The following is a 15,102-nucleotide window of genomic DNA, read 5'->3' on the forward strand; positions in this document are numbered from 1 at the left end:
GGCTTATCTGCAGCTGCTTGTTTACAAACCTCACTCTTGCACAATGTCTTTTACATACTCACAAATCACGTACTGCAGACGATGCACACATGCATGACAACTTTATTGCAGCATACAATGAAACAGAATATGTATTTATTATTACGTTATGTTGAGGTTAAGCTCAAAATTTAACACATGAAAAACCACATTTTCAGGTGCATTCCAATGGGTTGGAGCTATTTCAATATTACAATATGTTGCATAGAGTCATAACACACATTTAAATTGTCTATGTTATGTAAAGATGATAAAAAAATGTAATAATTACTGATGAAACCACATATTTGTGTACACTGTGTAATACACAAAATCTTTTTCTAATCCTAAATGTTATAAAACAAAGCATAATTTACAAAAACTGTACTGTGTCAACTCAAACATGCTTTAAAGTATGTGTAATTCTGACAGCATAATCTGTCATTACGTTATTAAATCAAAAATTAAAATGAAACACCCCACGTATTGAAAACAATCTCTTCATAACATTGCATGAAGGAGCGCATGTCTGCAATGAGGTGTGTGCATTGAGTCAGACGGGGATTTTTAGCAACATCATAGATGCAACTGAATATAAAAGTGAAAGACGTTTTACGCATATACATATTCCTAAGAAAATAAACAAGGTGGGTATTTTTTATATATAAAATTAACCACGTTTTCGTCCTGCACAGGGCCATGTTTTGTGTTTTCATCGGCAGAAGCTTGTGATCTGATCCGTGTCGCGTCTGTCGACAACTTGTGCTCGGGGTGTCATTCCTTTGGAGTCCGTCTCGAATGAAGAGTCCTCACAAGAACAGTTGTACTGTGCCGACACGCACGTACTCACACCATTTCCTTCCTCCACACACATACCCTCGTAATGACTCTAAAGCAAAACAGAGCTCAATGGCGAGCAATGCTGTCCCGTTATCTACACTTTTCATTAAATACTCCCAGAAACGCATCTAAAGATATTAAATGTTAAATCTCAATCCTTGTCAAGCAGCGCAAAATATATTCTTTCTTCGGTTCAAAGAGAATGTTATGAATATTAAAAATAAAGCGAAATGGAACCTTGCCAAGCATGTCCTTTTCTAGAAAGCACGTGACCCATCTCGTCAGTTGGAGTGGGAAGGAGGGAGGAGCCAACAGGAGGTTATAAAAGCACCCACGCTGTAGTTTTCCAGCCACCTTCCACGCACAAATTATCCGGCCAATATCCCCTTTGACTGCCCTCAGCGGCCGTTGGAGCAGTGGGTCAAACAACGACGCTAACACTGGAGCTATAAACATTAACAACGGGGTGAGTGAACTACATTTCACTTTATGTTATTTTTTGTTGCAAATGGCGACTTTAGTGTTCTGCTGGTCGACCGTTACAGTCCTGTGTTTTAACGGTTAAGTCGCGTGCGCTGCACCACCACCTACAGCAGAAGTATGGGTTAGTTTAACGGTTGTTAGCATCTCCCTGCCTTTTGCATTTTGCTTAAATTGTATTTGCCTACTTTTGCTGGCTAGCCCGTGTTACAGTTTTTCTGTATTTGAACGCTCAAATTGGATTTGGTGTACACGCAGAACAAAAAAGCGAGACCATGTTGGAGCTTATGGTATTTTTGTTTCAAATGTTTCTTAATGTGGGTGTGTTTGCCTCGTCCACGCAGGGCTCCCGTTTAACAACGCCACAGCAAGCGTACCAGCCAGCGCAGTGTCATCACTTGTGACTCTCTCTGAAACGACTCGGTTTCGGAGAAGTGCAAATTGATACACCGCTAAATAAAACCACTGCCGCCGCACATCCTCCAGGGAACAAAATCCCCCGAATCAAAGCAAAAATGGTGCAAAATAAGATTACCGAAGTCACTGGATTCCACCGCTCTTTCAAGGTGAGCCTTCTTTTATAGCTTTATTGTGGGAGACTGCAGTGTTTAATCAGAGGACGTCTATCAGCTTGTGTTAAAGGGGTGATCGTCTTGTTGCAAGCCCCCTTCTTATTTCTGACAACTCACACTTGTGCAGGTTGCTTAAAGGTGCTTCAGCAACACATATTAACAATGGGAATATCTACACTGATCCTTAGCAAGGACTTCTGATTGTACTTTGACTTTATAGGTTGCCATATCAGTGATAAGTTACTGCTAATCTTTATTTAGAAGTTAATTAAGACAGTTTACAGTAACAAGTATGTTTATGACTTCTCAGGGCCAAAATCCATTCGAATTGGAGGACTTCCCCAAGAACGGGTCCCATCACATTGATTCTTCCTTTAATTTTGGTTCTGCCCCAAGACATGGTGAGTGTGCGCTGCAGAGGTTCTGAAAACTACTTTTAAATCTGCACAAATCATAACAAATCTTTTGATCAATTGGTTAGGAAACATTCTTTCTATAACTGTCTGTATCACATGCTCTAGATTTTATTCTCGTTTATCTTGTTGTCCTCGTTTACTCACGTGCTTAAAAAAATCTGTTTGGTTAGACATGCCTTCAAGCCAGCCTATTGACATTCCTGATGCCAAGAAGAGAAACAAGAAGAAAAAGCGTTGCCGAGCAACGGACAGTTTCTCTGGACGATTCGAGGGTAAAAATATTTTCTGTCCTTATATATATTATGGGGGTGTTTAGAGGCATTCTGTACATCGGTATCAGTCAAAGTTAACCTTTTTTTTAAAGTATCAGTCGTATATTGATATTGTATGCGTCTCAGGAGGGAGTTGGCCATGTGGTATTTATTTGTGCATATGACAGTGATTAGGAGGTGTTTAACTGAAGCAGAGATGCAATGTCAGCAGTGTGGTTGGTTCGTTTTTCACAGTTTAGGGCAATACAAACAGTAGATAATATTGGTTATCAGCCATAGCAGCAATATTTATAACTCTATTTCCAAATCTTACATTTCTAGTCAATATAGTATCAATTTCTCTCTGCTGTTTGGTCCACAGATGTCTACAGACTCCAAGAAGAAGTATTAGGAGAGGGAGCGTATGCCAGAGTGCAAGCTTGCATCAGCCTGATCACCAACAAAGAATATGCTGTCAAGGTAAGGCAATGCTACACATGATGCATAACTGGGATGTTTTGAAAACAATTACAATGTTGCATCAGCCTTTAGTCTTCTGTGTGGTCAGTAGATATGATTCTCTGAAAATGGGATGTTTCTTTGCTGCTTGCAAAAAGATTTGTGGGAAACCGCTGGAGAGAATATGGAGATTTTAATAATGTACCTGTACTACTTGTTTTTTTTTGTTTAGTTTGATTTTGAAGAAATTCCCACCCTGTTTCATGTTCCTGTTTAGCTTAAGATCAGACCTCTGCTGTGGATGTTCGCAGAGGCTTTTCTATGCTGCCTCTGCACTGTTTTCAACTTGCAACATTAGCTGCTGTTATCGGATACTTCCTCTCCCAGTTCTAGTTTGAGCCTATCGGAGTGCTTGGCGGGATATACCCACCCCCTTTTTATTTTGCTCTTTTTGCCTACAGAGGACGCTCATAGCGAGAACATTATGTGCTATGAACTGTTCCAAAACAAAACCCAAAGAGGAAGGAGGGGGTGGTGGGTGAGGGTTGTGACCCAGTGTGTTTACACTGTTTTGTTCTAACTCTGTGTAGCTTTTACTTTTTTTTCTCATGGTCTTCCAAAGACAAAGTGAACTTTTTGTGAAACTTTTCCTAACTTGCTGGAACTTTCTACTTTTCTTCTTGCTTGTAGATGTTTTTGGGGAGTGGGGTTGAACACTAAAAAGCTGCTCTTTACCTTCCTTCCATGTCATTGTCATAAACACTGTAAAGTGGTCATGCACACCATGTGTAGTTACTGTCCTTGTTAAGTACAGGGTGGGTTGCTCTGTGCTCTGGGTGGGTGGCAGTTATGCAGGGAGGAGGAGGAGGCATGAAGGTTGGTGGCTATTGGAGGTCTTCAGAGAAATGGAGGGGGTTCGGACTGCTCCTGCCAGATGTCCCGTCTCTCCCCTCCCCCTCCAGGCAGTGGATGTTTTGGGTTGGTTGTATGTGGGTTTGTTGCAGGCGTCTGTGCAGCGTGTCTGGCTATAGGCTGAGGACAAAGGCTTTATATTCAAGTTTTGATAGATATGATCTTAACTTAGTGAAGACTTTTTAAACAGTTTATTTTAATAAACTACATGGAATCTATCAGTTTAGTGTTAATCTTGGTGGTTTTTTTAGTATTTAATTTTAGTTTAAATGCTTTTTTTTATTCTTTCAGGAGAGCATAGTTGTGTTTTTGCTGCTGACTCGGACAGAATCAGTGAACAGGCACTGGTCTGCTCATGAGCCTCCTGTCTGTGCATTAATCCTTAACACACACTGCAGCTCTGGGCCCCTCTGGCCTTCAATACAATCAGTAATCCAGCTACCAGGAAGAGAGGCATGCGCAGCCTCCAAATCGGACAATAACCAACCAGGGCTGGAAATTTCAGGCCTTTTGCTCCGTCAGCAGTCTGTCTCTCCTGGGAGGGCGCTGTGCAGCTGTTGGCCTCGCTGTGGTGTTTCCAGACAGTTATTTTTAGAGTGCTTTCTGTTATTGTAAACAGTTTGGGATTAGGATCTGAGATCTTATGAAAACTGCTGTGGCCATTGAAGAACAGAGGTGATTCACAGGAGAGTGTGTGGTTGTGAAAGTTAATTCCCAACCAGCACATCTGAAAGTAGGATCAAATGTCATTGCAACAGTGCAATAAGTAGGATAAAAGTTAGTAGGCAGCAGTCAAGTAGTGTTCTCAAATATTTGGTTGGTGAAATTACACCAAACCAGTATTCTTGTTTGGGAACACAGAAGTTCCTAAGTGATTTTTGTTATTTTTATATTTAAACCATGTTTTCTTCTGTTTCAGATGATTGAAAAAGGACCAGGTCATAGCCGCAGTCGTGTCTTCCGTGAGGTTGAGATGCTTTACCAGTGCCAGGGTCACAGGTATATTTTCATAATCTGTTGTTTCAAAATGGATTTGGTAGTCACACCCCACCACAGGATACTTTTATGTTCATATAACTGGATAACTGATGTTGTTTAAACATTTATTTTTATCGTTTTGCAGGAATATTCTGGAGCTGGTGGAGTTCTTTGAAGAGGAAGATAAATTCTACCTGGTGTTTGAAAAGCTTAGAGGAGGTATGTTACCTTTTCCGCCGATAGTTTTGCTCTGTTATCTTTTCCACAAGGCTAACCTAGCATCTTTACCCTCATATTAGGGTCAGTCTTGGAGCAAATTCACAAGAGGCAGCACTTCAGCGAGCAGGAAGCCAGTGTTATTGTCCATGACATCGCCAGTGCTCTAGATTTCCTCCATAACAAAGGTTAGCCTACATGCATACAGCAGTGATGAGTTTCTTCTGACAGACAGATGAAACAGCTGGTGTAATAAAGAGTCTGATTTATTTAAATGTCTTTCAGGAATGGCCCACCGAGATCTGAAACCTGAAAACATTCTCTGTGAGAGTGCAGACAAGGTGACTTATCTGTCCGCTTGGTTCAAAGGCCAACACGTGTGCCTGATAAATATAATTTATGATAACACTTCTTGATTTTAACTATAGCAGAATGACACAAACTGAAAAATGTTTTTTTTTTTTTGTTTTGCCAGATTTCTCCAGTCAAAATCTGTGACTTTGACTTGGGCAGTGGGATCAAACTGAACAGTGACAGCTCACCCATCTCTACTCCTGAACTCCTCACCCCTGTAAGTCCAGATTTTATAAACATTTTTCTGTAGAAACTTTTATAAATCAGTCATTTTTAGCAACTCATGTCACACAAAATTTTTATGTGATTTTTGAGGTGTGATTTTTATGTCCTTGTTGGGATTAGGGAAGTTATTTTCAGGCTGTAAAATGATATCTCTATTAAATCCAGCTGACTGATTAGTGGTTGAGCAATTCTCGGTGCAGAGCAGTTCATGGATTGGGACTAGAGCTGCGTTATGTGAGGTTATGATCGTACAGAGCAACGCTGTTTTCTTGGAAAGGCCTTGGATTGACTCCCAAATACCCTCTTTATGAACCGCACTTTTCCGAAGTACGATGACTGTCTGCTAAAAGAAAGGCCCTCTGCTTGATGTCAGCGTCCTCCAGCTTATCAGTTGTAAATATTTAGCCCCATGATTTCGGAGGTTATGAGTGTTTAACCCCCATGTTGTTCTAACAGGAAGAATCTCCTCTGAACTGTATCCAGAAAACAGTATCTGCCGTCCCCGGAATCAGAAAAGTTGAACTGGAAAGCTTTCCTCTGCTGTCAACATGCAGTGTGTTGGTGGGCTGAATAGACTGAACAGAGCAGGTGAAGGATATCATTCAGGCCTGCAGGAATGTGTTGGGAAGAGAGAGGGGGCTTTCTACACTGGTAACTGTAGCTTCTTTGCACCGACCTGAACTGTGTCATACTCTTTAAGCTCCTCGATGAACTCTGTCATATTTTGAGGCTCTGAGTGGATTTGAAATGATGTTTTGGATTGTAGGATTTCTTTTACAGACGAGTTGACCCCAAGATTGGAACACTGTGTAATATCCTTGAGGATTTAACACCACAAAAAAAGGCAATATAACTTTTACAAGGCTGTATCCTGAGGCATGGATATGGAAAATACAAACTCTCATTTCCTTTACTTCCTTCCTTCCTTCATGTGAGGAGGGACAAAATCATGCCTTTTCTGCACAAGTCTCCACCCAGAAGCCCGAGCCGCACTCTGCCCTTTGTTTTTAATACAAAGGCTGTTCATAAGGCTTATTCTAGAAATTTTGGTCCTTCCCCCCCACCACCCAGCAACTGAGCAGTGATTGGCTGTAGCAATGAGCAAAGGGGAGGGACAAATCCCCAGTCTGGTCATGCGCTGAAGCTTGTTTTTGTTGCCTTGATCACTGGAACAATGTTATCTGATTGTCACTTCATTATTAGTTCTTGCACCCTGCCCCCTTTTAGTCACATTCCTACAGCTGCTGTTGCTCAATAAGTGATCGTACATTTATCGCTGCTCCTGGTTGTAACTAGCTGTTCCCAAAGCCTTTTAAATTCAGATCATGCTGGCAGCAGTTCCACTGAAACTTATAAATGAAATGATCCTGGTCAAGGGAGAGAACATAAAGCTTCCTCTGGTTTAATTTAATACGAATCCTGGTTTTGCTTTAAATATTTTCAATTAAAGAGAAGAACTGGAACAAGATGGCTCAAAATGCTCTTTTAATTCAAGGAACTGCTTTTGTTCCTTGTTACAGGTGCGCCTGCATGACCGTGCATGTTCTCAGCCAGTAAACCTCTTCAAGATAATCCTGTAGTTTACGAACAGCAGAGGTGTGTCGTCAATGCTGCCAACATGGTCTGACTAGTCACATGGCTGGTGGAAAGCCCCAGGTTGCACTGCCTCCAAATGTAGCCGCAGAGTAGAAGATAACTGCAGCTTACAGGAAGGTTTTGAGGGTGTTACTGTAAGTGAACAAGGTGATTGCAACAGATGTGCAGGAAGAGTAAACGATGTCCCAGAAAGATACTTTCTATCACACTTTTAGTTTGCTGACGTCTATATATCTTGTCAGACTGTTCGATCAGCCTGTTAAAGAGCCGACTTCTTTCCATTGGTGGCTTAAGTATGTAGGAGCATCATTGTGGGGGTTTAATGGCATTTTGGCCCAAATCCAGTGTGCTTGTCTGGGTAACGAGTCACCCCAGACATGGTGGTGAAAAGGAGGGGGAGGGGATTTTGTGACAGTAGCAGCTTTGTTTGAGTTGAGGTTCCTGCGCAGTGAATTTTATTGCATAAGGAAGCTGGGGGTGTTAGCGACAGCTGGTATATGGTACTGGGATACAATGAACGCCTGCTCAGTGTATGTAAATGCTGTTCGTCTTAAACAGGAAGGATATGTGGTATTTCTATATGAAATGCAATGGGTTTTTTTGTTTTTTTGTTTTTTAATGATGCGAAGTCATCCTTTGACGTATATTCTTAATCCCCAACAATAAGCGTTAAAGCTTCGTCCTGGTGAACCAACGACCTGCTTCTCATCTCCTCTCCCAAACCACTTAAACATTTGGCTTTTGTGTTGCAAGGTTATGTAACTAACCAGAGCTCAGCCTTGGCTCCAGCTGTACAGAACAGCCAATCCTCTTCCACTGCTTTGCTGTTTGGCCTAATTTCTTCCCCAGTTACACAGCGAGGCAGAAACTTGGTTGTGTAAAGCTTTATGGTTGACCTAACGCTCCCCACATTTGTTTCATGATGGGAGCAAAATCATCAAACTGAATCAGAATTTTAAAATTTGATTAACATGACTGTGTGTAAAAATAGCTTCTCTTCAGCCTTAACTCTTGTAGCCTTGAGGTATCAGCAAACACATCTCTGTTTCTGTTGGTTGTGATTTTCCGATGCTTATAAACGTTGCTTTTCTCCCTCAGTGTGGCTCAGCAGAGTACATGGCACCTGAAGTAGTCGAGGCCTTCAGTGAAGAGGCTACAATATACGACAAGCGCTGCGACCTTTGGAGCCTCGGGGTTATCCTCTACATCATGCTGAGCGGTTATCCGCCCTTCGTGGGCCGATGTGGCGGTGACTGTGGATGGGAACTGGGAGAACCCTGTCACACCTGCCAGGTAACACTTTAACGCTTTAATTCTTTCACAATGTGAGACGAGTAAAAACACAGATGGCTGACGGTAAAGCTCTCTCCACCTGCAGAACACTTTGTTTGAAAGTATCCAGGAAGGAAAATACGAGTTCCCAGAGAAGGACTGGGCTCACATCTCCTCAAGTGCCAAAGACCTGATATCCAAACTTCTGGTTCGAGATGCCAAAAAACGTCTGAGTGCCAGCCAGGTGCTGCAGCACCTCTGGGTGCAAGGGGTAAGCTCAGGCTGCATGTCTGTGAATGCATGGGAAGTTTGACCTTTGAACTTTATCACTAATCTAGTATTGTGTCTCCTTCTTTATAGGGAGCATCTGACATTTTATCAACATCCATCATTCATCAGAGGTAAGGCAACTTTAAAACTCCAGCAGGAGGGCTGAAACGATTAATTGATTATTAATCAACTAATTTAGAACACAGTTCAAAGTTCTTTAAATCATAAAAGCAAAAATAAAAAGTAATAAAAACAACGTAATCACCAAATATACCGGAGTACTGACTCAAAAAAAGCTTCTTGCTGAAAAAATCAATATATTCAGAGCACTAAATTAGCAAAACTGTAAAATGTGTATATATATATATACATTTTGCATTTAAGATAAAAAAAAAAGGAGCTTGGTCTGTACACGTGTTTTACCTAAAACTCCTCAAGTGGCAGTTTTAGTGTCAAATTCATTAAAGGAAACATATGTTGTTGCATTTTAGGCAATACAATTTTTCTTATTCACATTTGTTTATTTGCAACTTTAAATGTCTTAAAAGGCTTTTGTAGTTGAATGAAAAATCTGTAGTGACAATTTTTTTTATCTGATTATTTATCAGAATAATTGATAACTAAAAATAATCGTTCGTTGTAACCTTATCCACCAATAATGCCTGCTATGAAAGATATTTTTTCTATTAGCTTATTTGTTGTTTTTTTTTTCTTTTATTTCCTCCAGGAACAGCAGTGCCGTGGATTTAACATTCTTTGCCGACAAGGCCATGGCTGTAAACCGGCAGCTGGCCGAACAGGACGGCATGGAGGAACAGCAGCAGCAGGAAGTTCCACTGGTCGTAGCTGCTAGCGGCTCCTCCATGCGCCTGTCGCCTCCATCCAACTCCAAGCTGGCCCGGCGCAGGCAGCGCAACAGCCAGCTAAAGGGCGGCCCCGTCTCCGCTGCAGAGCTCTGCCAGCTCCTGGCTCCTCTCGTCATCGTGGGAGACTGCGCTTGAACTGTTTCATCCTGGATTTCCTGAAACCTCATCTACAAGGACTTTCCAGGCTGGACTGTTCTGATTCCTCCCACCGCTCCTCCTCAGTTTTGGCTCCTCCCTCTTTTTCCTCTCAATCCGGCTTTGGTCCCGACTTGTGAAGACGGACGGCGCTTCCAGCCATCTCTCTAAATAATGCCTTCTACCTTTATGCAGCACTTCTGAAGCACAACTACACAGGGCCTGCATAATAGCACATTCAGGTTGGGGAGGAGGGCCAGTTCTAGTTTTGGGATAGTATTTTCTTTTTTTTTTCTCCTTCATATGACTCAGTTTATAAGTCAGAACTTTAAGCTCAGACACCAAAGGACAACCTGTTGTGCTGCTCCCATGTTACAACTGGATCCACTGTGAATTAAGTTATCTGGAATGTTCTCTTTGCCTGTATGTACACTCATGAGCGGCCCATCTGCTGAAACATACAAGCTTATGCAATATGCCAATATGAAGGCTGTTCTGTCTGAAAAGGATTTTGTATCGGAGAGGCTGAACGGGCTGGAAGCCACTTCCTGTCTGTGCCTGGTGCAGCCCGTTCTGTGGCTAGAGACTGCTCAGATTTATTTTTTTTCCTCCCCTCCATTCTCTCATTTGAGCTTCTGGAGCATGCACTCATCAGCCTGGTGGCCATGCACTTAATGCTTTAAGAGCAAAGAATGTTAATCGGTCCCTTTCTGTCCATAGTCCATAATGTGATCTCACCATATATGCCAAATTATCAGCAGCACTTGTTATTGGAGACATTCAGACCATGTCTGATGGTATAAAAGTTGACGGCTTGCAAGTGTCTGGCCACCCAGTACAGACTTTTAGCTTGTATTACTGGTATGTTGGTTCAGGCTAATTTCAGATTCTCTTAAATAGCTTAGCAAGTGAAATTGGGTCAGTGTTACTTTCAGTGTAAGGAATCCACAACGTGTCCCTTTTTTTAAATTTTTTTTTCTACAAGCAGATTTTGTATATATATATATATATATATATATATTTTTTTTTTTTTCTGATGAAATTGTGCATTTGATATTTAACCTTAAATATTTTGCAAGTAAAGGTTAGAACTCCTTTAAGGGGTTTGAAAAAGCACATGGCCACTGTGAGCAGACTATCTTTTTGTTGTTTTTGTTTTACCCCCATTAGATGCATCTAAAATTTCAACCATTTTTTTCATTTTTTTGGGACATGCACCCTTTCCGGAACAACAAAACTGCTTTACAAATAAAAAACTGGTAATATTTTTTCAGGAAAATGTTTTTTAAAAAGGAAAAACATTCCACAAAAGAACAAAAAAACATTTGAAATTAGCTGTATTATGAGCTTATGTTTTATCTTCCGACAACTCCACATTAATGTGCCACATTTTTATCTTTTAGATGAGTGTATTGTCTTTTTTTAAATCCTGGTGCTGTTCAGTTTAGATATAGCTCCAGAATTTGTCCTTTAATTTTTAATTTTTATTTTTTTAAGTTGAGAGTATGCTGTATGAGGTGAAATACACAAAGCTTGTTTAGTTGATCTGGAGCGTTCATGCCCTTGAAGGCAAGTTTTCTTTCTTTCTTTTTTAACTTTTGTACGTGTGAAAGTTGGTAATAATTGTACCGATTAAGTGAAAGGTAATGGACTGGTGATGTCGTCTCAGCGCTGAAGCCATTTCACCAAAGAAAGTGCAAGTTGTGACGATGAACATGTAATCCATCATGTAGCATTGAGACGTGAGAAGACTGCTATGTGTCCATGTCCTGTTAGCAGCGCAGCGGCGGTACTCTGGAAATGGTCTCAAAAAGGCCCCTTTATGCTGATAATAGGACACTGTAATAGTTCTAAATACCTTTCTACAGACACATCATTATGGGGTTTTATGTCTTATAATAAGACTTACTTGAAGTTTATATATGCAGCTGTTTCTTCTCCAATGTTGGAAACTACTTTGCTATCAATCTTAAAGCATTAAGCTGACGATCCAGGCAATCTTTAGGGGTTTTGAAGATACCTATACATTTCAGTATTTTTTTTTTTTGCCTTCTTTCTTCCCTTTGTAAGCTTCATCCAAGTTGTTCCCTATTTTCTGACAGGGCTGGAAACTTGTTAACGCACACACTTTGGCCACACTCTAATATCCTCACAGGTATAATTAAGAGTTTAATTGGTCACGACCATTTCTAACATCTGTCCGGTGGCAGTTTTTGTTCTGGTCTGCCTTCTTGTTTGCAGGGAAAAAAGGGGGTGAATTAAATCTTGCAGCCTCTGTTTTTTTGTATTGTTTGTTAAAAGAAAAAAAAAGTGTTAAAATACAGTCATTCAAATGGACAGTATCACAAGCCTCCCACAGTTTGAATGTAGCCCACAGGCCAGGCGTCTAAAATTTCAGCAACATGAATCACATGTTATAAACAGCTCCTCTCATTGACATGAGCTTAGTCTGTTTATACTGATACAGTCCGCAAGCATTTTAGTCAACTGATGCCTAATTTTAACACTGAACAGCCCCAGGCCTATTGTGCTCAGGGGAAGAAATTTAAAGTATAAAAGTCCTTTAAGTACAAAAAATTTGATTTAAAATAAGCACTTTACTGTACCATGTGAATGATTGCAGTTCACTCAAGGCAACATTTGACAGTTGCAACAGATTTTTGTATTGTTTTTCTAAAAAAAAAAAAAAAAAAGAAAATGCAATAAAATGCTTTGAACTACATTCTGATCTTGTGTGCTTATAACCTAGTTATTTTCTTATGCAACTCCACTCAAAAGTTCTGGATTCCGGTACAGTTTGGGCTTTCTCCCTTTGACTCGGATTCTCTCCGGTGGGTTTTTGACCGGGCCAATCAGCGAACAGAGAGAGACGTTGTGAACGATGACGTTGATTTTCTGCGCTGTTTTAGAACTATAGTCTGCCTGTAGTAATGGCAGCGGAGTTCAGTCTGCGCTTCCGAATAATTATTTTGATTGTAATTATTAAATTAATATCAACAGCCGCTTCGTTTGGATCGGCACTTTTATCTTCACAATAGAGGACGGGTAACGTCGAACTGGCGCATTACGTATGTCACGGGCAAACATAACCGAAACGTCCATATTGTGACGTCACACGTCCGAGCAGTTTCATAGACAGCCATATTGGCAGGGAGTTGCTATGACAACAATAAACAAATCACAACCAACGCTTGATTAAAATTTTCGAGTACTCTACCCGGCTCTGTTTAATACTAAATGTCAGTGATATTTGCTGTTGTACTTGCTGCCGAACTAGCAAAATTAGCTTAGCTAATGTAGCTTAGACTAGAGGGGCAGTGAAGCTCCTCCATGTTGTACGCACTCTTCCTGTTTACTAGGTAGTTAGCTATAATATGAGATTGGAGGCAGTTTGGTCACATTTTCTGACATATTTTCCTTCTCCAAATGATAGGGGTCGATCTCAACACCATCTATTTTTCCACATATTCTTTTTTGTTGGTCTCGAAGCCATGCGTCAGTTATGCTTTAGGCATGAACTTCCCTACTAAGATGGCGTGGATCACTTTTGGTTCAGACTTGTGGAAACTAGAGATCTATTTGGGTGAAATTTAAAACCTCAACACCGTCCACACCTCCATGAAGCAATCGTTTGTGGAACCCAGACCCTCTGTACGAAGCAAAGTGTTTCACCAGGCTGGTCTGCTTACTGCAGCGTTTTTTTATCCCCCTGATGGGAAACACCTGAACTATAACTTTTATATTAACAGCCTTATCTCTTGGCCAAGGCTGAGGTCGTTTCATCCGGATCTGAAAACACTCCCTGATACCGACACAGACTGCCTCACATGTGTCCTTGGCTGTGGGTAAATATGAGCTCACTTGTTTCCAACCTGCTTAAAATGTGACTAGTTTCACCTTGCGGCAGCAGCCGTAGGGGGCGCTCTAAGCAGAAACCCGGGTGGCATCATCTGACAGGACTGATGCAACCTCCTGCAAGAGCTGCAGGAGATTCAAAATACCTTCTGCTGAGTAAAACAAATGCCAGTTGTTTCACCCCGGGGTTACAGTTTGCATCAGATAAAATATCACCTCATGTTTCACTTAAAATGGGCCAATTTAAGCATCACTATTTTTGACAGCCATTATATTTCATATTCAGCGTTTCCTTATGTTATTGGGTCTTTCAGTGTGTATTTTTGCTTTGTTCAAAGGACACGCGGATCTGAAATATCAAATACCAACCTGTTTGTTACATAACCCCTTTTTCTGCACTGCAGACGTCATAGATTGGGACATTAAATGATGCAACGCCAGGCTGTTTTTTGTACAGTCTGGGGAATATTTGTGTAGCTTCATCTGGCCCAGAATGGGTATCTAGCTCCACCTGCTGGACAACTCTGATTCTCACATTTTATCGCGTTACTTTTTATCATGTGGGTCAATTTTGTGAGCAAATTTTGGTTATTAAAAGATGAATACTTGTGTTTTAACCCTAATAGGATTCAGAGTAGAAACATTTTGAGTTGAGAAATAATATTTTTGCCCAGATTCAAAATAAAAGTCTCCATCTGCATCATATATTTTTGCTGGTGGGTTAAAATTTGCATCATTCTTGAATTACAGCCTCACAAATTCAGTTCAGGCCACATTTTGGACACCCCGTATATATATTTCTTACAAAGTAGCATCACAAGCTCTAATTACAAAAGCAATTTCCTGTTATTTTTCCCTATTTTAAAGAGTGTGCTGTTCAATCCAGAATGTCAAAATCTGAGTCTTTATATTATTATATCTTCTCTCCTGCTTTTTCCCTCCACCTCTCATATTTCTTATTTTCCTTTGTACCATTGTGCAGCTTTATAATTTGAGAAAAAATCCATAAATCCAACTAAAATGACCTCAAGATGTTAACCTGCTGACAGGCAGCCAATTATTACCTCACTTGTCACCTGTCCCTGCACACCTGGGAATAATAACAGGTGTCCAGGAGCTGATAAAAAGCCTGAGCAGGAGTCTGGGTGAACTTTGACAGTGGCTGTGCAGGTAGGTGTCATTTAAGAAGCTTATGGCTAAAATATGCATTAATGTTTGACATTTTTGCTAGTTTGAAAGCTGAAATGAGAAAATTACTTGTTTACTGAAATTGACTGTAATCATTCAGAGACAAACTTCTATCTTTGTCAAAAAATGCATCAGTTTTTTTAGATTATTTGTAACATTTGTATATATTTTAATTTTAAGGGGCTGTTTGTATTAATAG

General features: G+C 40.6%; 1 protein-coding gene across 1 annotated transcript; it reads left to right on the forward strand.

The window, feature by feature from the left end:
• Positions 1 to 1,188: 1,188 nt before the first annotated feature.
• Positions 1,189 to 12,582, forward strand: mknk2b (MAPK interacting serine/threonine kinase 2b). Its single transcript, XM_032573181.1, has 14 exons — positions 1,189 to 1,324; positions 1,683 to 1,904; positions 2,221 to 2,311; positions 2,497 to 2,598; positions 2,960 to 3,057; positions 4,868 to 4,947; positions 5,072 to 5,145; positions 5,226 to 5,330; positions 5,428 to 5,483; positions 5,618 to 5,713; positions 8,416 to 8,610; positions 8,696 to 8,860; positions 8,950 to 8,990; positions 9,587 to 12,582. Exons 2-14 carry the CDS (start codon positions 1,854 to 1,856, stop codon positions 9,858 to 9,860), a joined length of 1,428 nt encoding a protein of 475 aa, XP_032429072.1. The 5' UTR covers positions 1,189 to 1,324; positions 1,683 to 1,853; the 3' UTR covers positions 9,861 to 12,582.
• Positions 12,583 to 15,102: the final 2,520 nt, after the last annotated feature.

Source organism: Xiphophorus hellerii, chromosome 9 (genome assembly GCF_003331165.1).
Source record: "Xiphophorus hellerii strain 12219 chromosome 9, Xiphophorus_hellerii-4.1, whole genome shotgun sequence".
Lineage (NCBI taxonomy): Eukaryota > Metazoa > Chordata > Actinopteri > Cyprinodontiformes > Poeciliidae > Xiphophorus > Xiphophorus hellerii.